The sequence below is a fragment of the Sapajus apella genome, unplaced genomic scaffold (assembly GCF_009761245.1).
Source record: "Sapajus apella isolate SASKATOON/1434 unplaced genomic scaffold, GSC_monkey_1.0 scaffold22, whole genome shotgun sequence".
Taxonomy (NCBI): Eukaryota; Metazoa; Chordata; class Mammalia; order Primates; family Cebidae; genus Sapajus; species Sapajus apella.
The window spans coordinates 22,855,862-22,878,186 of record NW_022436962.1 but is presented as its reverse complement, the minus strand read 5'-3'; the positions used below and the strand labels follow the sequence as shown (position 1 = coordinate 22,878,186).

The 22,325-nt window shown below is 37.1% G+C and overlaps 1 protein-coding gene across 3 annotated transcripts in view; it reads left to right on the top strand.

Moving 5' to 3' along the window:
- Window positions 1-22,325, top strand: part of RAB3GAP2 (RAB3 GTPase activating non-catalytic protein subunit 2) — a 105,687-nt gene that overhangs the window by 15,460 nt on the left and 67,902 nt on the right. For 2 of the 3 annotated variants that reach the window (XM_032289281.1, XM_032289279.1), the window contains exon 2: window positions 5,379-5,443. The exons of the other annotated variant lie outside the window; for it this stretch is intronic. Coding sequence is in view for 1 of the 2 variants with exons in the window: in XM_032289279.1 (XP_032145170.1) it covers window positions 5,379-5,443 (65 nt within the window). In the remaining variant the exon portion in view is untranslated. The remainder of the gene's footprint in view (window positions 1-5,378; window positions 5,444-22,325) is intronic. 3 annotated transcript variants of the gene reach the window in all.

The following is a 22,325-nucleotide window of genomic DNA, read 5'->3' as shown; positions in this document are numbered from 1 at the left end:
AGCTGTAATTGCACCACTGCACTCCAGCCTGGGTGACAGAGAGACCCTTTTTCAAAAGTAAACTAACTAAAAAAAACACTCATCAGATTTTGAAGACCGTATATCTATCTCACAAATAATTTTATATTGATTACGCATTGAAACAATATTCTGGCTGTATTATGATCAACTATATCATTAATGTTAATTTTACCTGTTTCATTTTACTTTTTAATGTGGCTATTAGTTAATTTAAAATTACATAGGTAGCTCATGATATATTTCTATTAGACAGTGCTGTTTAAGACTGCATACCAGTGAATGAACAGTCCACATGGAGTGAAAGAATAGAAGAGTGATGACAGGCAAAGGAAAATAATATTTAGGATTAAATTAGGCCAGCACTTAGGTTTATCCTTGAGATGATCCATGCATTCACCATCTGCCTCAAGTTTTCAGGGTGGGGAAGGTAGTTAATAGAGATTCCTGGATCCATTGCAGACCTCCCGAAACAGAATGTCTGAGAGTAGGGCCATCTCCAAAACTTCAGTCATCCCTAACTCATTATTTTAATTTCCTCATTGTAAAGGTTTAACGTGTACCTGCCAAGGGGGATCTGCAGGAGAGACCATAATGCTGGGTTTATGAAGGCACTGAATGTGAATGCTATTTTCTTAATTTTCTAACCAATTTTGTTGGATTGGACTACAGTAAAATGAAAGACATTGCTTTTTGGAGATTGGGTGGTTGCTACTTATTTAATAAATAGAGAAAATAACAATTTTAATTGCCCTATAATTTGTAGTCTAGACTTTCACAGAAATGAAGGCCACATAACTCTGGCTATGGGATTTAGTGATTGGTGGAATGTTTGGAATCTTTACGCTAGACCTAGACCGTCCTAAAGAAGTTGGCTGTCCTGGTGTCCTTAATTCTGTGATACAATTTGTTAAACTGATTTGCCTTTTTGAGTTATACCAGAGCTTAGGGCTTTCAAATTATCCTGTCCTACAGGAGATATTGATCTATTTTTTCTTCTAAAAGACAATCATGGTGAGCCATTTTTAGCTTTCCTTGGAAGTAATTGATAATAAATTAACCAAATTAGTCATATTTCTCCATGACGACATAGAGTTTATGAACCTGAAGGCCTTACAGTAATATTTCATATTAACCTAAAACAGTGTATAGTTCTCAAACTTACATTGGACATTGCTTTGGCTACCTATATTCTTGACCAATGATCAATTAAAAAATACTAATGAAGTTGATTACAGAATACCATCCTTCTTAGAAAAGTTACCAGAAGGAAGTACTGTGCCTGAACAGAATTACATGAATGGCACTTTTATTAGACATTCATCAGCTATTTTCTCAATATATACCTTTTTTTTTTTTTTCTCTAAAGAATGTGCTTGGCCCACTTGCATAATCTGAAGGCATAAGAAATAACTTTGGTAAAGTGCTGGGATTCTGACACTTTTTAATAGCTGACAATAGCTATCAACTAGTTGCTTGCAAAACACTCTCAAATGATTTTCACTAGGACATAGGAGGCCACAAAAATTAAATCACTGGCACTGAGTAGAAATAGCCACGAGGTTGTTGCCCCACTGGCAAAACATTTCCCGTTTTTAAGCTGACACATTCTCTCAAAGTATTACAAATAGACTTAGTCTTCTAGAGCAACCTACAAAAAATGTCTTTAACTTACCTGAATAATAGTACTGTTTCACCTCCCTTTATCTTGACTTGGTTGGGGAAGAAGTATTACTATGATAATAGAAGACGCCCAATTGAATTCTCTTTCCTTTTTGTTGAAAGAAGCTTTCCAGTCAAGGGCATTGAAAATGGGTAAACCTTCATGAACCTAAATATCTTGTATAAAGTATCTCTCAAGGTCTTTTTTTTCTTGGAGGTTCTGAATTGTGGCATAGAGAGATATTGGTTCTCTGCAGGGATAGGAAATCCAAATTACTGCTGTCTTCTATTTGCTTATATGAGTCATTTGTGAATTGAGTCAGGTGCTTTTTATACCAATGTAGAGGAGAAATAACACACTTTGTATAGTTTTATACAGCATTCAACAGAGGTTATGTGCACAGACTAAGCTCTTTGAAGGCTTATTTTCATTTATATTTCCAGCACTTAGCACAGTGCCGCAAACATAAAAGATGTTGTATGTGTTGAATGCATGAATAATTATGACCTTCCTGAAGAGTCTAAATTCTGCATGGTCTTTTCGAGATTGTGGTAATTTGATATATATGTTATTTTTATAGCAATTTAAAAATTGAATCATGAACTTTATAGCAATAAGCTCTTTTAGATATTTTGCTTTCTAATGTGAGAGATAATACATATTCTGAAACTTTAAGTGGGATAGCCTAGTTGTCTGCCTTAAACCCACAATAAGACAATTGTTTCTGGTGCAGTGGAAAAATTAGCAAAATAAAGATTGCCTAATTGAATTACATTGCCAAAAAACAAACTATAATTTTCCAAGTTTAAAAAAGACTCTAAATCACAACATTAAGGGATTGTTTCTATTTTAAAATAAGAACGCTCTTTCTTTTGGCCTTAACTGTAAACTCTACTTTTCCCTAATTTTACCCTCATGTGCCACAGTAGGAGTACCTATAGTCTAATACTTAGGAGTGTTGTAACTGAGTGAGTCAGAAGGAAAGCTCCATGTCCTGAGTTCCAAATTAAGAGTCCTTTATTTGCCAGTGACTGAGAGATGGCTAACACTCAAAATTCTCTCAGCCCGAGGAAGGGGCTTGATCCCCTTTACACCTTGATTTCCCTTTATACCTTGATTTAGGTAGGGGAGGGGGAGCCTAGCTGAAGTGGAATTTTACAGAAGCAGAATGAGCAGGTTAGAGGGACATAGTTACAGACCAGGGTATTTTCCAAACAATCACCAAGGGGGGTGCCAAGGAGAGTTAAACACAATAACAGGTGTATTTGCCAAGTAGGATGTAGTTACAACGGTTATATGGTAGGATAAGCACAGGGTCAGCGTGATATAAGCACAGTGTTGGTGTGGCCCAGTTATGCACCTGACGGAAATGTGGTAGGGAGGGAGACGCAAAAATGGGGCTTGTCAGGCTCACAGCTGAGATGGAGTCAGTTAGGCTAGCACAAGTTAGGTTATTACAGGAGCATGGGTTTTGGAACTCAGAACTGAACTCAGGCTCCACTGTGCCACTTACTCCTGTGTGATATTGGTCAAACTACTTAAACACTCCAAGAAATCTGTTTTTCTCATTGTAAAATGAGGACAATAAAGGATCCTGTGATGTTTAAGTGAACTAATAATGTCTGTAAAGCATTTCAGCATACAGAAATGTTTAATACATGTTAGTTGTCATATACATTGCATCTTTCTGCCTCTTTCATTCATGTTGACGTTTTCCCCCAGACTTCCTAGCTACTTTTTAAAGACTGAATTTCTTTATGTTTTTTTTCCCATCTCTTACTCTCTCATCCAAGTTCCCATAATAATCCACTACTGCACTCACCGTGTATTATGGTTTCATGTTTGTCTACCTTCTATAATAGATCATGAATTCTTCAAAGGCAAAGAGTATGTTTGTATTTTTCTCAGCTCCTACTACAGGATTTGCCACATGGTGTTTAATAGAGTATTTGTTAAATTGCTAATTGACTTGTACATGGAACTCTTCTATAAATTGTGCAATGTTAATCAAATGATAATGCTATTTTAGGACTTAATATATGCCTATTAGGAAGTAATTATTTGGCGTTTAAGTACAGAATATTAGACTGTTACCACAAAACTAATCGAACAGTGTCTCCAAGTACTCAACTATAACAAATTTTTAATTATCTATTTCAAATTGATTTCAGGAACCTTTAAAACCTTATACATAAGTGAATCTATTTGCCTCCTTCCGACTGTAAGTCATCAGGATCAGTCCCATCTTTTAAATTGATTTCCCCCAAGAATTTTAAAGCTGATTGCTTAAATGTTAAATATAATATTTTATTTAGCTAAGTCTTGACCAGCATTGAGAACTTGGTATGTGTAAGGCACTGAGGACTTTAGTACACTATCTGGTGTAAGTCCTTACAACAACCCTACTAGATATAGGTACTCTTGTTTTCCATGCCTTTATGATTAAAAACTATAGTTTAAATGGGTAATTTGTACTAGATCACAGAGATAGTAAGTGCCAGATCCAGGATTTGAGCAAGCATTGAATACTTTATATGTATTACCTCAAGGGTGGGTGCGGTGGCCCACACCTGTAATTCCAGCACTTTGGGAGTCCAGGGTGGGCAGATCACTTGAGGTCAGGAGTTCAAGACCAACCTGGCCAACATGGTAAAACCCTATCTCTATTAAAAATACAAAAATTGGCCAGGTGTGGTGGCGTGTGCCTGTAGTCCCAGCTACTCCAGAGGCTGAGGCAGGAGAATGGCTTGAACCCGGGAGGTGGAGGTTGCAGTGGGCCAAGATCGCACCACTGTACTCCAGCCTGGGCAACAGAGCGAGACTCCATCTAAAAAAAAATTTAAAAAATAAAAAAATATATATATATATAACCTCAAATTAAATTTTTTAAGAAGATAAAGTTCAAATAAAACTTAGGCAGTGTGATTCTGAGGCCTAAAGTTTTATTTGTACCTTATTGCATATAAAGTATCTCATGCTTGTCTCAGAGTAGTTGTTCAAAAAATGATAGTTTTTTTCTCTTCTGATAAATTAAAAGATGATTATGTAAAAACCAGTCACATGGGCATTGTAAGGGAACATACTCTGCTCTCTAAACCTATCTGAGCTTTTACATCCCTTGTTTCATTGTTGTTGACCATCTTATTTTCCTTTGAGAGGATGTTCCCACATATAAGAAATAACAGAATATCAGAAAAGGGTGCAGAATAGTAGGTTTGTCTGGTTTCAAAGTTCAGTTTACCTTTTCACTAATGATTTATCTTATCAAAAAACAAGTTACTTTGTAAAGGCATCTGTCTGAAATTTTAGGTGTTTCTTTTGTCACTGTGTATATTTGTTTAATATCTTGAGTAATAAACATTTGTCATTTTTAGATTTTTTTTAAAGTCACCTTTGCAGTTTGAGTGTGAATTAATTTGATGTCCAGTATCTTAAGATCCAAATGACTCACACACAATTTTACTAATAACTTGCACACAGTTTTACTAATGCATACATTTAGAAAGTCAGTAGGTCAAATATTTTCTGATTGTTATTACATGTAGCAAAATCCTACTATAACACAGTTTACCATTATTTTCTTCCTTAACATCAGCATTATACAGGGGTTGGTTCTATTATTATGTTTAAAAAAATGCTTTAAAGATATTTAAAGCTCTGTATTTCATGCAAGCATTGTTCATCTTTTTAAAAATAGGTAAATCAACAGACTGGGAAGATGATGGTTGGGGAGCATGGGAAGAAACCGAATCCCAAGAACCTGTAAGTCTTTCCACATGTATGCATGTTTTTTGATAGTGGTATTTTCCTTTTGTAATGATGGTGACATATTTCAGTGTCAGGTTGACATTTTAAAATCTATGTCAAGAACATATTTGTGCTTACTTAATAGTACCGAACTTGATACGTCTTCTTGAAGAACTTAATGACATTGTAGCTAAAGCAGGTGTCTTCTTCGTTCATTTTGTGTTGTTATAACAATATCTGAGACTGGGTAGTTCATAATGAATGGAAATTGATAGGCCCACAGTTCTGGATGTTGGGAAGTCCAAGATCAGGGACCAGCATCTGGCAAGGAACCTTCTTGGTGCATCATAACTTGGTGAAGGTGATAAGACCTGAGGGTTGTGAAGAGGGTGGGAGGAAAGAAAACATGGGCCAAACCCTCTTTTTATAAGAAATTCACCCCCACAATAATGAACTGACTCCCTCATTAATGGCATTAATCTCTTCATTCTGCTCTCATGGCCTAATTACCTCTCATTAGGCCCCACTTCCCAACACTGTTCCATTGGGGATTAAACTTTGAACACATGCTTTTTGGAGGCACATTCGAACCATAGTAGTGGGCTAAATGGAGAATAATTGTTTTAAGAGTCTTTATTTTTCGTAAGTTATTCTTTTACTATTCGCTCAAATATTTGCTGTACCTACCATATTCTAGGCACTTTTTTAGGTGCTGAGAGTATAGCAAAGAACAGGGTAGACAAAGTTCATATATATATGTTAGTATGTTTTCACAAATGAGTAATAGAAAATCTAACTTAAATTGATTGGCTTAAATACAAAGAAATTCACTTACATAAAAGGAAGTCTAAAGATAGAATGGACTCCCAGGTTGGTTGATCAGGCACTTCAAATATGTCAAGTTCTTTCCTTCTGTCTGCTTTGTATATGCAGCGTTGACTTCATCCTAATGCCTGTTTCACTCACAGATGTAATAGGCAACATGTTTCTTCATTAACGGATAGAGAGAGAAGACTGAGGCTTTTCATGACTCTTCTAGGAATTAGGGAACTACTTTCTTAGATGTCTCTAGCAAACCTTTCCTTATATCTTCTTGGCCAGGATTGGGCCACATGCTCATTTCTGAACTAATCGCTGGCAAGGGATATGAGATATTCATTCTTGAATCATATTATTCCTTGGAGTTGGAGGATAAAAGGGTCAGCTTCTCTTGAGGCCTGTGGCCACACAGGAGGAGCTAATATCTGAACAAATCCATATTATTTTTTTAAAGAAAGAAGAATTAATATTAGATAGGTCTTCTTACAGTCCTATTTCTGGGAGCTTATACTCCATGAGAGGGAGACATAATAAAGAAAGATGGATGAAAAGTATCAAGTGATGGTAATGGGTATGCAGAGAATTCAAATAGTAATGTGATAGCAAGTGACCAAGTGACTTGTAGATTGGGTGGTTAAGGAAGTCTTTTCAGAGGATGTCACAGTTAAACTGAGATCTAAAAGGCAACATGGAGTCAACAACGTGAAAATCTGACAGAGAGCATCTAGGCCAGGATAACAGCTCATGCAAAGTCTCAAGGCAGGAATGGGCTTGGGAGTTTGAAGGAACATAAAGAAGGCCAGTGTGATATAGCAGGACTGAGATTGTTACAAGATGGGGCAGAGAAAAAAGCAGGCCAGATGTCAAGTTTTGTGAATTTGGTGGTTATTCTGAATGCAATAGAAAACTACACTTAACCTGATTTCTGACTTTGACAGCTCACCTTGGCTGCTGCTTGCAATAGGTTGAAGTTGGGAGCAAAAGTAGAAACCGGGAGACCAATTACAAGACTGTTGTTGTAGCTTAGTTAAGAGATGATTGTGGCTTTGACTAAGGTGGTGTATTAGTGAAAATGGGTAATGGATGGATTCCAGATAATTTTCAGAGGTAATGATAAGACTTTGCAGTGAGCTGGTTATGAAGGATGAGAGGAAAGTGAAAAATCAATAACTTCTTTGATCTGGGGTATGGTGTGAAACAGATAAAACATGATTGTTGAAAGACTGATATTCTCAAAAGGTGAGTAATAGATATTATTCTCTTTACTTTTGTCAATATTTGAAAATATCCATAATAAGAAGTTTTTAAAAAACCTTCCCAGGTATTTGGCTTGAATAACCAGAGGGACGTTGTGTCATATTGAGTTGGGGAAGATGAGGAAAAGAACAGCTTTAGCAGAGAAATGAGAGAGCATCATGTGCTAGGAAGTAGAGATATGCTCATGTAGTAGAGATTTATGGAAAAACTCCATGAGGAAATTAAGAACAGGAAACCATTTCAGAAGACCTCAAGGAGAATTAGGATGTGTTGAATAGGATAAAATGCAGCTCAAGGAAGTTGATTACCCCAGCACCTCTGTGAACAATACCTGGTCCTCTTCTTTCCTAATGCTATATCAACTTGGAGCCTCAGCTACTCTCTGTCTGCTCTTACTAAGACTGACTGCTTTCTGCTTACTCAGGATTTCAACTATTTCTTGGCTTTGGTTATGTCTCTTGTCTGTGGTTGTCTTAGATTCTTTCTCTTTTTTTGTTTCACATTCAGAGGTCCTATGAAGATTTTACTAAGTCTGTTGATTGCAACCTAATATAGGTTATTTGGGGAGGGGGACATAGTGTTTATACCAGGCCACTTAATGGGACATCAGCAGATGTATTAATGCTACCTCCTTGTCAGACATTCATCAGCAGTTTAATTAGCTATGGCAAGAATGAGGACGGGAGGGGAGGAAAGGAAACGAAAGGAGAGGAGAGGAGAGGGTTTGTGTAAACAAGCTTGGAGATTCTTCATGACTCTGTGAAACTTTTCAGAAAGGGGTGTGCTTTGAGAATTTCCCAGAAAGCGATAGTGTAACTAGCAGTTACTTTACATGTGGTATTTGGTACAGTTGCTTTTAGTATTTGCTTTCTGGAATCATGTAGCTGAGTTACCATTGTAAATAATGTAAGAGACTTCCAAGTAAGTTTGAGGTTCACTGGACTAAACCTCACAGCCATTGCATGTTAAAGTGGACACATGCATTTATAATTTCAGAAGAGGTTCCAGTATGGCAGTTACTATCAAATATATAAAATTGTGCTAGTGTTGAGTTATAGTATATTTGTTTCAGATCCAGATGGCCACATCTTAAAGAGCCCACTGGTACATACTTGGCTTTTTCTATAATGGATTTTTGTTAATATTTGTGAATGACATAGTTAGGCATTTGTGTGAGAGGCTAGTTGTCCTTAAAGATACCTGCTGATTCTTTCCTGATAGTATTAAGTGCGTTAGTTTAGTCATAATGTGCCACAGACTTGCTTTTTGACTTGTCGAAAATGTGCCTTCCTAAGGGTGCTCTACTTTATGGCATTATAACCTAAGGAGTAGAAAAGAAGGAAAAGGTGCTACAAAATGGGGTCAGAGAAGCAAGCAGGACTGATCTGATACAAGGCTTTGTAAACTTTGAATTTATTCTAAATATGATCAGAAACCACATTATCTGATTTCTGGTTTTTTAAGCTTACCTTGGCTGCTCCGAGGAATAGGTGTAGGTAGTTTTTCTTTTTTTCTTAATTAGCTATACTTTTCATACTCTTGAGGGTCTTGGTCCTCTTTATTTTGCAGTATTTAATTTTGATGTGCTACTGTTGTGGCTGATTCTAAGTGATATGGACAATGATATTGTAGTTAGAATGCATAAATGTTAACACACTTCCTTTAAATCTGACCTGTAAAGCATGTCGTCTTTTTATCAGCAAGGATATACTAAATCTAGAGGTAACCTAAATCTAGGGATCTCTAGGGATAAATCTAAGGATCTTTTAACTGATGTAGTTAAAAGCTGAAAGATGCTTCTACTCATTCTAAAAACACATAAAAATACTGGCATTTAGAAGATTATTTCATCTGGATAAAATTTGAATATTTACAAATGGCCCTAATGGATGAGAGTGGCTTGGTGTTCTTTGTCTTGATAGATTTGCTCATGTTGTGACTTGACAAACAGAGCAAGTGAAACAGTATTGATATACCTCATTCACAACAATTTGGGGTATTCCAGTTACTCCTAGGTGTTCTTATTATACACCTTTGAACCCCTGTATCTTGTCATGGGTCCCATGTATATGGTGAGGGAGAATGCATTTGGGTGACAGTAAAAGGAGGCAGGGACAATGAAGTTCAGAGGTTACCTGGATGTTCAGGTTATCCTGTTTGTTCAAGAGAGCTTCTTTGAATTTGGACCCTTTCCTTAAAATAAGACATCTTTGCTAAAGGATACTAGTGTGTGGGAACAAAAATGTCACTATGGCTAGGGTGAGGACTATGACCTCTCCCTTGAACAGCAGCATCAACCAGAACTTTCCACGTATAGTACTACTATGAAGTTTTGCTGAGCAAAATGTTTTATACCAGAACTATTAGAAATCTACTGAGCGGAAGTAAGAGACTCCTATTTCTACTACCGTCTATGATTATGAACAACTCCAGAACTATAGCCAGCTCCAAAGGCAAGAATTAGAATAAATTTTGTCAGATGTGTGAAATGTAAAAGTATATGCTCTAATTGCCTAGTTAGAATGTAAAGGGGTGGAAAGAGAACCTTTTACTGTCTCTTATTAGGAACAGATAGCAAACTGAAAACCTACCTCCTCTTGAGAGTCCAACTGAGTCTTGTCCACATTAAAGAAAAAACCAGGATTGGAAGAAGTAGAATGTCTTGAAGTCAACTTACACTTGCGTCAAGGCATTATAATTATAAAAACAATTATAGAGGCCAGATGTGGTGGCTCACACCTGTAATCTCAGCACTTTGGGAGGCCGAGGTGGGCAGATCACTTGCGGTCAGGAGTATGAGACCAGCCTGGCCAACATGGCAAAACCCCATCTCTACTAAAAATATAAAAATTAGGCATGGTGGTGCATGCCTGTAATCCCAGCTACTTCGAAGGCGGAGGCAGGAGAATTTCTTGAACCTGGGAGGGAGGTTACAATAAACCGAGATTGTACCATTGTACTCGAGCCTGAGCAACATGTCTCAAAAAAAAAAAAAAAAAAAAAAAAATTATAGGATTCTTTACCAGTTGCTATTGGGTTGAGGTTATTATAACCAGAAGAGGGTAAACTTTTTTTCTACGTTAGTCTGGCATTACAGAGATGATATGTTTTGGTCTTCAGGTGTGCTACAGTAGTGTGTAGATAAGTCACAGGAGGGGAAGCAAACAGGAAAGTGGAGCAGCAGCCACTGCCACTCAATGCTGACATGGAGGCCAACTGGCTGCTACTGAGTTCAGCAAAAAACTAAAAACTCCACAGTGCTTTTTAGCTCCACAAGTCTGTTAACTCATTGAGAGTAGTTTCTTATTTTTATGGCAGAAAATGACTTTTATGTTCAGAGAGACAGTACTGGGATCTGGACAAGGCTTTTTTAAGAAAGGAGAAAGCCTCTTTTTTTCTGACTCTAGGCTGACTCTGATTCTGATTTATAGGTGTCAGCTATAATAATGGCTTAGTGAAGAAAGCATATTTTAATATACACTATCAGCAGTAGCCAGCTATGTCCAAGGAAGCATGCAGCTATGACATTGGTACGGTTAGGAGCTTTAATGGTTTCTGTGGTAGAAGACAAACATCTTTCTCCTATAGCTATTTCAGATCTGTATTTATCTGCTCAGGCTGCCATAACAGAATACCACAGACTAAGTGACTTAAACAACAAAAACTTATTTTTTCACGGTTCTGGAGACTAGAAGTCTAAGATAAGGTGCCATCAGGGCTGATTCCTGGCTCGTAGATGACGGCTTTCTTGCCACGTCCTCATTTGGCCCTTCTTCCTTGTACATGTGCTGGGAGAGAAAGAGTGAGTTCTGTTGTCTCTTCCTCTTAAGGGGAAACCAGTCCTATCCAACCCTTATGACCTCATTTACATTTAACCTAAATTACCTCCTTAAAGACCCTATGTCCAACCAAGCACAGTCACTTTAGGGTTAAGGCATCAACATTTGAATTGGGGTGGGGGCAAGAGGACGACACAAGTCAGTACATTGGCAAGTATACTGAATTGGGCAAGTCACAAAAGTAAGGTTAAGTAATTTCTACTTGCCTATAAGTAAATACAGTAAGAGACTGAAAAGGCAAACAGAACAAGCTTTTAAGATGAATTGGGATAGAAGAAAAGGTAAAACAAAGATCTTCCTCTATACTAACTTGATTTTAAGTGACATGATGACAAAATAGTGGCTGGCTTGGGGACACTGGAAAAGAAGGTAGATGTACTATGCCATCTACTGATTGATGTTCCTATAATAAATAGGAAATAGCTTTACTGGGTTGTTTTTTTTTTTTTTTATCGTATTACAAAGCCTTTTAGTTGGGATTTTAATTTTCTTGCTATGAGAAAGAAGTAATTAGAAGAGAATATTTTGTTCAGCTTTATGCTATAAAGGGAATTGAGACAGTTTAGAAAGAAGCTTGAAAGGCTTAATTTAATTTCATAGCAAGATTGATTTAATGGGCTTTCCTTCATTGGTGTATTAAGGCCAATGGTAGGAAGTATAGACTTGGAAATGTACTCAATAGTAAAAAGGTAGTGGGTTAATAGGTAGTAAATGGATAGTAGTTACTGGATCAGAAGCATTGGAAGGTTCTGGGTCAATGTCTTCAGTTAAGGTAGGCAGCATGGAAAATTTCCATTCAAAAGAATCTTTGAAATGTGTTTTACAGAAACCGTTATAGCAGTTTAGAGAGGCAATTATGATTTAGCAGATTAACAGGGAATAAAAGCATGCTGGTCAGATAGAGGCCCCAGAGAATTGTTTGTTTAAAAATGTTTGTTTACAGGCAGAGAAGTAGAATATAGCATGACCTGATTAGAGGTTCCTAGAACGTTAATAATCTGGGATGATACTGGAAAATCTTTTGCCTTATTTTGTTTTCTTCATTAGACTCTCATGCCGTCTGCCACTCAGGAGACATGAGCAGCAGATTGGCCAGAGGCAGAAGGAGAATACTTACAAAGTAAGGATGTGCCCTAGGTTATCCTCTGAGGCTGGGCAAGGGTCTCCTTCTCATTAGGCCGTTTCTCATTAGGACTTTGGACTTTGGATTGTTAGAAACACTCATTTTGCTGAAGATACTCCTCTCTACATTAATACAGTTTGGTCTAGCCTAGTGATTCTCAACCATGGGTGATTTTTTGCCTCCTCAGAGAATATTTAGCAATGATTTGGCATTATCTGGAGATATTTTTGTCTTTCACAGCTTGAGAAAGGTGCATCTAGTGAGTAGAGGCCAATAATTCTGCTAAACATCTTTCACTGCACAGAATAGCACCCCTCCAAACAAAGGATTTTCTGGCCCCAAATGTCAGTAGTGCTGAGGTTCAGAAACCTTGGTTTATTTAGCCCATGGCTTTTAATGTAACCCTCCCAGTCTGTCTTTTTGCCGTTCCCCATTTTCTCCCAAAACTTCTTGACCTTCAGAGCATTTAATCTATAAGATCATCAATTTAATTGTAGTAGAGTTTGGTGAAGTGCTTTGCTGTTGTGAAAAGTGCAGCTAACTGATTGCCAGGAAACAAAAGTTAATATAAGTTGTTCTTGGATCTTTGGCCACAGAGCAGCAAGTTGTCCAGGCTTAGTCTCTGTGCCGTTATTTATGCCTAAATGCTGAAGCTCCATGTAGTGAGCTGCCATTTTTCCTTTCTCTTGTTTATAACTGTTAATTTTAGTTCAGATCTGCACCCCTCAGGCATTCCCACAGAGTAGCTCTGCTAAGTGAGTTTTGGTTTGGTGATTGGGGACTCTGGTCTTCTACCAGGGAACTGGCTGGGTGGAGTAGGGAAAGGGAGCCTGGGTCCTGACTGCTGGTTAAACATACTTGCAGTCAAGCCTCCTGATTTTACCCCATCCTTCCCCTTACTTCTAGAGGAACCTGGTGCCAATTCCTAAGGCTGCTGGTGATTTTGCGGTGCAACTAGGGCAGCTTCTCAACTTTCTTCTCCATCAGTTTAGGAGCCAGCTTTCTAGGAACTGTAAAATCAGTAACCACCTGTTCCTTTGCTTTCTACCTCTCACATTTTGTGCCTTTTTTCCTCTCATTTTTGTTCATTTCGTTTTTGGAGGAAAGTTTTTTTTTTGTCTTTACTGGTTTTGCCTTTAAAAAAAATTATTTTACTGTGTTTTTAGTGGTGCTGGGGAGACTTAGAGTAAAATTCATGTGTTTAATTTACCCTCTTTACCTGAAAGGCCAAATAAGACTTTAACCTAACACAATATTCTACTTATTGCTTTTTCTATTTAATGTAATTTGGAGGTTTTTACGTATATGTAAATTATCTCATTCTTTTCAAGGAATACTATTTTATTGTATAGATGTACTGTGATTTATTTAATCATGCTTCTATTGAAGAACATCTAGTTTTCCTTTGCTTTTTTTTTTCTTTTTTCCTATTACGAACAATGCTACAATAAGCATCTTTATATCTGTCATTCATCTTTGGTTACATGTGGCCACATAGTATCATAATTGAGAGTCCGACTACCTGAATTTCTGTCCCAATTCTGCCACTTACTAATTATGAAACCTTGGGCAAGTTACTTAACTGTTCTAAGCTCAGTTACCTCATTTCTAAAGTGTGATTGATAATAATATCAAACTCATAGGATTGCCATGAGGATTAAATGATATATGCTTAGAATAGTACTTGGAGCATAGTAAGTGCTCAATAAGTGTTAGCTAGCCTTATTATTCCATCAGAATAAATTCAAAAGGTATATACATTCTCCTTGTTTTTTAGTCATTGTAGTTTGTTTGTTTTTGTTTCCTTTTTTTGAGATAAGGTCTTGCTCTGTCTCCCAGGCTGGAGTACAGAGGCACAATTGTGACTCACTGCAGCCTCAAATTCCCAGGCCTTTTAATTTTTTAGTTTTTGTAGAGATGGGGTCTCACCATGTTGCCCAGGTGTATTTTACATTTTGACAGAAATTGTTGAATGGTGCTCCTAAAGGGCTATCCAATTTGTATTCCAAATAGCAGTGTATGAGAGTACCTTTCTCCACTTGCTATTTACAGAAATAAAAATAGCTCTGAGTAGTTGCTTATTATCATTGACTGTGTGCTATTTTTTTTTAAGTGAAATATTTCTCTCTACCCATGTTTTTATCAAATACTGTATTGGGAAACAAGACTATGAGAGATGAATGTGCTTTTCTCTTGTTCTCAGGTGTTTGAAATTGTTGACTCCCAGCATATTATCAAACTTTAATCTTTGCAAAACGACATCGATGCAAAATGCCATTTCAGTGTTTTAATCTGTATTTTAAATTTATGGGTAAGGTCTGTTATCCTTTCATGTTTTTCGCTTATAGTTGCTTTTGGGGATGCATACCATTATCTTATTCTTTTTCTAAATTCCCATAGCAATTTAAGGTTCATGGCACTTTAGCTATTGAATCTGTTCTGATTTATATTGAGTGTGAATTATTTCTTATTCATTAGTGTTATTTATCCAACTAGATGATACTTTCTGAGCAGAAATATTTCAGCACTTTCTTTTACACCATGGCACTTAGTATGTGGTATTAAACAGCTGTGGTCAGACACAGTGACATGTGCTTGCCTGTACTCCTACCTACTCGGGCTGAGGTGGGAGGATCGCTGGAGCCCAGGAGATAGAGGCTGTAGTGAGCTGTGATTGTGCCACTGCACTGCACTTCAGCCTGGGCGTCAGAGTGACACTCTCTCTCAAAAAAACAAAAACAAAACAAATGAACAGTTGTTCAGGCAATAGAGGAGTATGCTTTTTAGGTTTGGAGTTCCACTGTAATTGTTTATGAAATGAATTTTGTATGAGTAATAAAATATTTTTGATACGTTTATTATAGAAAATTCAGGTAATACAGAAAAATACAAAGAATAAAATATCCATTCTTAACATCTAAAAATAATCATTTTTATTAACTTTAAGGGGTTCTGCATGGATCTATACAAATAAAGGGGTTTTTCTTTGGCACTATACGAATAGAAGGTTGAGTGGGCAGATGAATGGGCACAAAGAACATTTTATGAAACTGGGATTATATTATATATACAATTTAAGAATAAATGGCAGAATTAGTCCTACTTGTATTGACAGTTGAAGGAAATAAGAGTTACTGAATTAGAGTTAAGTTCCTTTAATTCTAGAAAGAAAGGTAGTTTTAAAAATTGAGATTGAAGTTACAGTTTTTTGTGATTAATTTATTTGTGAGAATTTTCCTCAGAGTCCCTTCAAATCAAATTTAGAAAGAGTTCATGCCGGGGCCGGGCGCGGTGGCTCATGCCTGTAATCCCAGCACTTTGGGAGGCCAAGGCGGGTAGATCATGAGGTCAAGAGATCGAGACCATCCTGGTCAACATGGTGAAACCCCGACTCTACTAAAAAAATGCAAAAAAATGAGCTGGGCATGGTGGCACATGCCTGTAATCCCAGCTACTCAGGGGTTGATGTAGGAGAATTGCCTGAACCCAGGAGGTGGAGGTTGTGGTGAGCCGAGATCGCGCCATAACAAGAGCGAAACTCCGTCTCAAGAAAAAAAAAAAAGAAAGAGTTCATGCCTTTCCTTATGTTGAAAAGATGTCGGGATCTTTCATTTGAGAATTTTAGTCTCTGATGTGAAATGTGGCCTAGTACTTTTCATACTATGTGTGAGAGAGCTCTAGGGTTCCACGGAGGTGTTGTATAGCTTCCTCATTCGTGCCTTTATCTATTTCATATATTGAAATTTTGTATAAAATTTTGTTTGGGAATAAAAAGTTCTGCTATCTAAAAGAAGAAAGGTTGAAAAATATTGAGCATTTCATAGTAGCAGAATAGAAAAAAAAAAAGAAATCTTTAGTAACTAGTAATATAGTGGTGTTTACTTTCTTTTTGTGTTTCAAAATTGCTGATGCAGTATTTCTCTTGCTTTGAAAGTATAGAGGACTATTCTGTTTCTATGGCTTAGGCAGTGAGCTACTGAGAATTACAGAGAATGTGCTCACAGCCCTTAGATTACACTGGATTTTACTGGGACCACTAAAATGTATAAATATCTGTAAAAGTTAGCACAATGACAATAACATCATAAATTGCAGATGCTGGACTTACCGTACTAAAGTTGAAAGCTTTGAAAAACTACTCCTGGCTACTTCAGTGACTACATAAGTACTATAATAGCTGAGAAACCAAAAAATCATTGGTCACTGTGTTTACCCAGTAATTATCAGTTCCTATAATGTCAGCTAAAGTTGAAAGGCTGATTAAATTACCACGCTTTTATTGTCTGCCTGCATTGTGTGCTTGAAATCAAAAGAAAGAAATGTTTTCAAGTATATGCTGTATCCCATATAGAGTTGTTTAGAAAGAAATCCTTTTCATAATGCACATTACTGGCTTCTATATTTTTTCAGATTAAGAAAACTTTATTACTGGACTTAGTTCAAAAATAAATTATTGAAGTTTAGACCACACTAAAATATAATTATAGATTCCCTCCCTGCAACAACTAGGATTCTGTTTTGTAGGTGCATTCATTCATTCATTTTTGCCTTTATAAAAACAAGTTTTATTGTTATTTACCATAGTAGTTTCAGAAAGAGAAACAGTCTGACATGATTGGCAGCTGGCAAAAATCTAGTGAAGCAGGTGTTCTGATTGCTTTAATTTGGGGGATTTAATTTGGTTGCTTTTAATACTTAGTCATCTAACACTTCAAACATAATGCAGAATAAATATTGCATCTTTTTCCTTTTTCCTTTAATACCATACTCACCTCACTTCAATATGGAAATATCTTTATTAAATATGATTTTCAAAAGAACAAGCTCTGGAGAATATAGCCATGAGGACATTGCACAAAAAGAAAAACTCAGAACTCTGTATGGTAATTTACTATTCTAAGGAAACAAAAGTTTCTAATATATGAAGAAATAAACCCAGTCTCAGAGACACTAACAGGTCTGTGAGAAAAGGTTGTCATATAATAACTGAAAACTGCCAGCTATTTTCAAGATAATCGAGTGATAATGGTGCACCCAGCCCAGCAACAGTTCTCAGAAGAAATCAGAGTGCTCTCTTCACTGTAGGCCAGCGTATTAGTCCATTTTCATGCTGCTGATAAAGACATACCCGAGACTGAGCAATTTACAAAAGAAAGGTTTATTGGACTTACACTTCCACGTGGCTGGGGAGGCCTCACAATTATGGCAGAAGGTGAAAGGCATGTCTCTCACATGGTGGCAGACAAGAGAAGAGAGCTTGTGTGGGGAAACTCCCCTTTTTAGAACCATCAGATCTCGTGAGACTCATTCACTATCAGAACAGGGCAGGAAAGACTCACGCCCATAATTCAGTCACCTCCCACAAGCGTCTTCCCACGACACATGGAAATTGTGGGAGTTATAATTCAAGATCAAATTTGGGTGGGGACACAGCCAAACCATATCAGCTAGGTACAAAAATCCATCTTCAGCTTTTGCTGCCTCATCCTAAAACTGTCCCATGGTTGGGCTGCACTGTTTTATCCACAAATGGGATGGAGTCCTTTTCAACAGGAAGTTGGATCTTACTTGTGATGATGCGTGTGGACTGAGCCACTACAGTACTGGGTGGCACCAAGTGCTTATCATGGTCAATGTTCTGAGAGCCCAGACTTTTTCATAATTGGTGGAACCTGCTGGGCTGTTTTGCGCGGATCTTTGGGGACTCCACTCATCTGTCTTCCAGGAGTGGTCATCTCCGAACACCCACTTTACATTGGCAGGGAGGTTACAGGCTGGCTCTCAGAGCCGTGAAGCTTAGCACAGCCACCACAATGACAACGACGGGGGAGACTGCACACAAATTTGGTGTTACGTTTACTAATAGGGTGGAGGAGGCAAGTTTTTGTGAGAAAGCCAAAGTGGAAGGTGGTCCCTGGTGGAGCACCTTTAACAGTGAGGTGCTTTTTTTGGTTTGTTTTATATTTCAGGCATGGCTTGGGAAATTATCTTGTGAAATGATATTATTTTTGGATTGCCAGCTTCAAGGGAGCAGTGTTACTGACTGTGGACCCCATTATTGTTGGGGAAGTTTTCCAAAACCCCAATTAGTAGGCAAATGCCCTTATGATACAAAACAAAATGATGAGTTTGCATCTTGTCAGCCACTGAATGTGTGCTGATGTTCTGTTAGGATTCCCAGAGCATTGTTGTTTGCAGCCCTGTTTCTTGCCTGAGCTTTCTGGAACTGGCACTGGAAATCACGTTTTGTTGTCAAACCTAATACTAGTTCATTGCGATCATCCTAGAGAAGGGATTTCCTAATCTCCACACTACCAATATTTTCATCAAGTTATGTGTGCTTAAACTTGAGATTCCCCTGAAAAAATCTAGCACAGGAGTCACTTCAGATGGACTTGCACTCCTTATTCTTGGTTTGTGTTTCTGCAGGCCTTCTGGAGCACTACTGTGGCAGTGTTGTACAGGATACATTAAATCAGAGAGAGGGAGAGACAGACAGACAGACAGACAGGAGAGCATCGAGGGCCTAGGCATTCTCATGGATTCAGACCCACAGGCCATTTCCTCATTCCTCCTCAGACCCCTGATTTTAGAAGTGAAGGACCAGAGTTCCTCTGTAAATTGTCCAGGGACTGTGTGAATGTGTGTTGCTTTAAATTTATTGTCTGTAGTATTGGTATGGTTAGTAAAAATCCACTTATTCTTTCTAGAACTTGGTTTCTTTTCTGGAAAATGAAGAATTTCAGTCAGATGATCTCCATAGTTCCTTCTGTTTCTGTTTAAGATTGTGTCATCTGTCAGTTGGCTTCAAGAGGATTATGACGTGTAGGAGGGAGATTGTTGTTCCACACAGACAAGAAGTTCTAGGATCTTTGATTACATTGTCTTGTACTTAGTACTACAGTTTCTTAATTTGTTGATTTATTGAAATAAATTTGATTTACCTGAGATTTCTCCCATTCATACCTCCATTGGTTTTCTATTTTGAATTTGCTTCATAATATGGTAAAATTTACTCTGGTTAGAGGCAAAATATTATAGCAAAGCTTATGGGGAAACAATAGATTCCTTCCTCTTTATAATTTTAAGGATATTATATGGTTTGGGTTATTGTCATTAGAGGCTTTTTATCCTTATATTGAATCTGGTATGTTGGATACTGTGCCTTGGTCACAAAGAAGTTACTTTAGAATTACATGTGACCAAGAGCTTGCAGTTGCAATAGGTGTACAGCTGCTCCCCCATGTGGTTGTGGATCCAAAGAGCTTGTGGAGCTTATATTAAGAGCACACCACCATTGCATTTTGTGACAAGCTAGCATCATTCTTGAGAAGCACAGCTAAAAGTTTAGATCTAAAATTTTATGGCACATCAAAACAATATTATCGTATTTTTGAACCTATTTTTATAATATGTAATGCTCAGTTGTACGCATCCAACTTTACTATGGCAAACTAGAGGGTATGTTTTTAGAACCACAATAACAAACAAAGTTGGAGATGTAGAAAGGACATAGAAAAGAATGTGAAAAGTGAAAGTGAAGAACGATGGAAGATTTTGGCTCTCTGCTTCTTTATTCCCCTGTCATCAGTAGATAAACCCAGAATGCTAATCCACATCAAGTTATATTCTCAGGTTTCATATAACTAAAAATGTACATGTATAAGATGGCTAAGCAGGGGTAGGGATATAATAAACGATTATGAAATCATTTTTCTGAATTTGCTTCCGAGCAAGTGACATCTATTTCCAATGCTTTTGACATGGTTAGTCCTTTTGGGATAAAATTCATATTTACTTATGGGATTGCTTATAGTTCATTGTTGGGGTAGCAGCAGACAGAGCTGGATCATAACTTGACACTGAGTTTTAGGCCCAACTAAGAAGACTGTGATACAGTGGTATTCTGTTCTTATATTTCTTTAACTTGTACCTACCATGGATTTGTCAGCCAGAATCTTTTAAATCTTAATATTACTTACAGAAAAAACATTACTAAGGATTGAATATACTAGCTTTAGATTGATTGCTCATTGTCATACAGTTTCATGTGTAAGAATAGATAATACATTATTCAAGAGATAGGGAATGCTGTTATTTACTCATATGTTCTATCAGTGGACTATGCTATATGTGGAGTTGAAAAATAATATAAGCCATAGGCTTTGCCAACCTGAGGGCTTCGCATCTAGTGTAGGAGAAATGCAGTTACAGAATAAACAGGTAGCAGGCAATAGTAAGACTTTTAATTGCAGTAAGTTTGAAAGAAGGTTAAGAGTCAGGGTAGGATGTGTTTGCCAGAGGAGCTGGAACTTCTGATGGAAAGATAGAAAGGAGAGGGAAAGTACTTTAAAGGAGTTCTTGAAGAAATGCCTCAAGAATACTCTGGCTCACATATCCAAATACAGATTGTAGCTCTAAATTGACTCGAAGAGCTACAGAAAGGTTAGCCTGTAATAAAGTGACAATATGGTAGTTCTTTTGGAGAAAAGGCTTTTCATTGAATATGACTCTAGAGTCAAATCTCAGGTAAAGACAAGCTTCCCAAAGAGCTATACAGCCACCCACAGCTAGCCACAGAGCAGGGTGATAGAATGGAAAGACCACCTGAATTAAGAATCAGGAAGCCTAGATTTTAGTTTGGGCTCTGACACTAATCCTGTGGCTGGAGCACATCCCTTAACTCTGCAAGACTCCATTTTCTTTATTATAAAATTAGGTTTTGGACTAATTGGTCTCTAAATGTCTTTCATCTTTGACTCTTTGTCTTTTCTGTGCACATAAACATCAGATCTAATCATCGTTAGTGGCATTATTTTGAAAACATGGGACAACATAACGAACAACATTCTTTATTGAAAAAAAAGAAAAGCAACTTTTATAATATTTGTAGGATTTACTGTTTAAACATAGATTTGGAAGTGTGACAAAAGGAATCTATTTGTATAGTTGCTCAATTATTAAAAAAAATTTTTTTGAGAACATGCCCAAATCAGGGCTGTATTCCTTTCCTGAAGCATTATGTTGATTGTTTTTTATTGCTTTGAGATGGAGATTTTAGGAGAAGAGTCAGAGACCAAACAAAGAGTTTTAGACCCTCCCAATTTCTTATCAAGTATCAATGCCTAAATAATATTCCTATGTAAGATACCCTCTTCTAGGCTCCTACCTGAAAGTGGAACTTTAATCACTTAGAAGGTCCTGTACCTCACAATTGGTATAATTGGAGCCTCAGTGATTGGAGGAAACACCGTAGCATAGTGTTGTCCTCAGCTTACAGGAAAGCCATCATGAGGAGTGATGTGTTGGGTAAACAAAGACTATCCTATAGCAGAAATTGTGGAACCCAGGAAAAATTTAATTACAACTAAGTTTTACCTTATAACTTTTATCTTTGGGGGATAATTTTCTAATTTTTCTGTAGAAAACAAACATTAAAAACAACAAGCTAGGTACAGAATTCCTTAAGAAAAATAGAGCTTTAATAAAATGAGATTTTGCTAACGTTATGCTCTTCCTTCCTTTTAGGAGATGGTGCAGCCTCCTTAGTTTATTTTGATTGAGAAAAAGGTCCCAAATCTACTTGTTTCCTAATATCCCACTGCAAAAGAGAAATAATTGTATGACTGTCCCAGAGGTTTCAGGGTCATTTGGAGTATTTCTAAGATTTCCTGTAATCCATATTTTATTTTTGTTTTGAACATCTCTCTGATGGTATCCCAGTGAGAAATAATTTATTATTCCTAGAAGTATACTACTACTATAACATTTCTGACTAGATTCTGTTTCTAAAATCTTTTAAATTTTATAATGCTTGAAATGCATGCTTATTACAAGTTTTTAAAATGCATGAAAATAT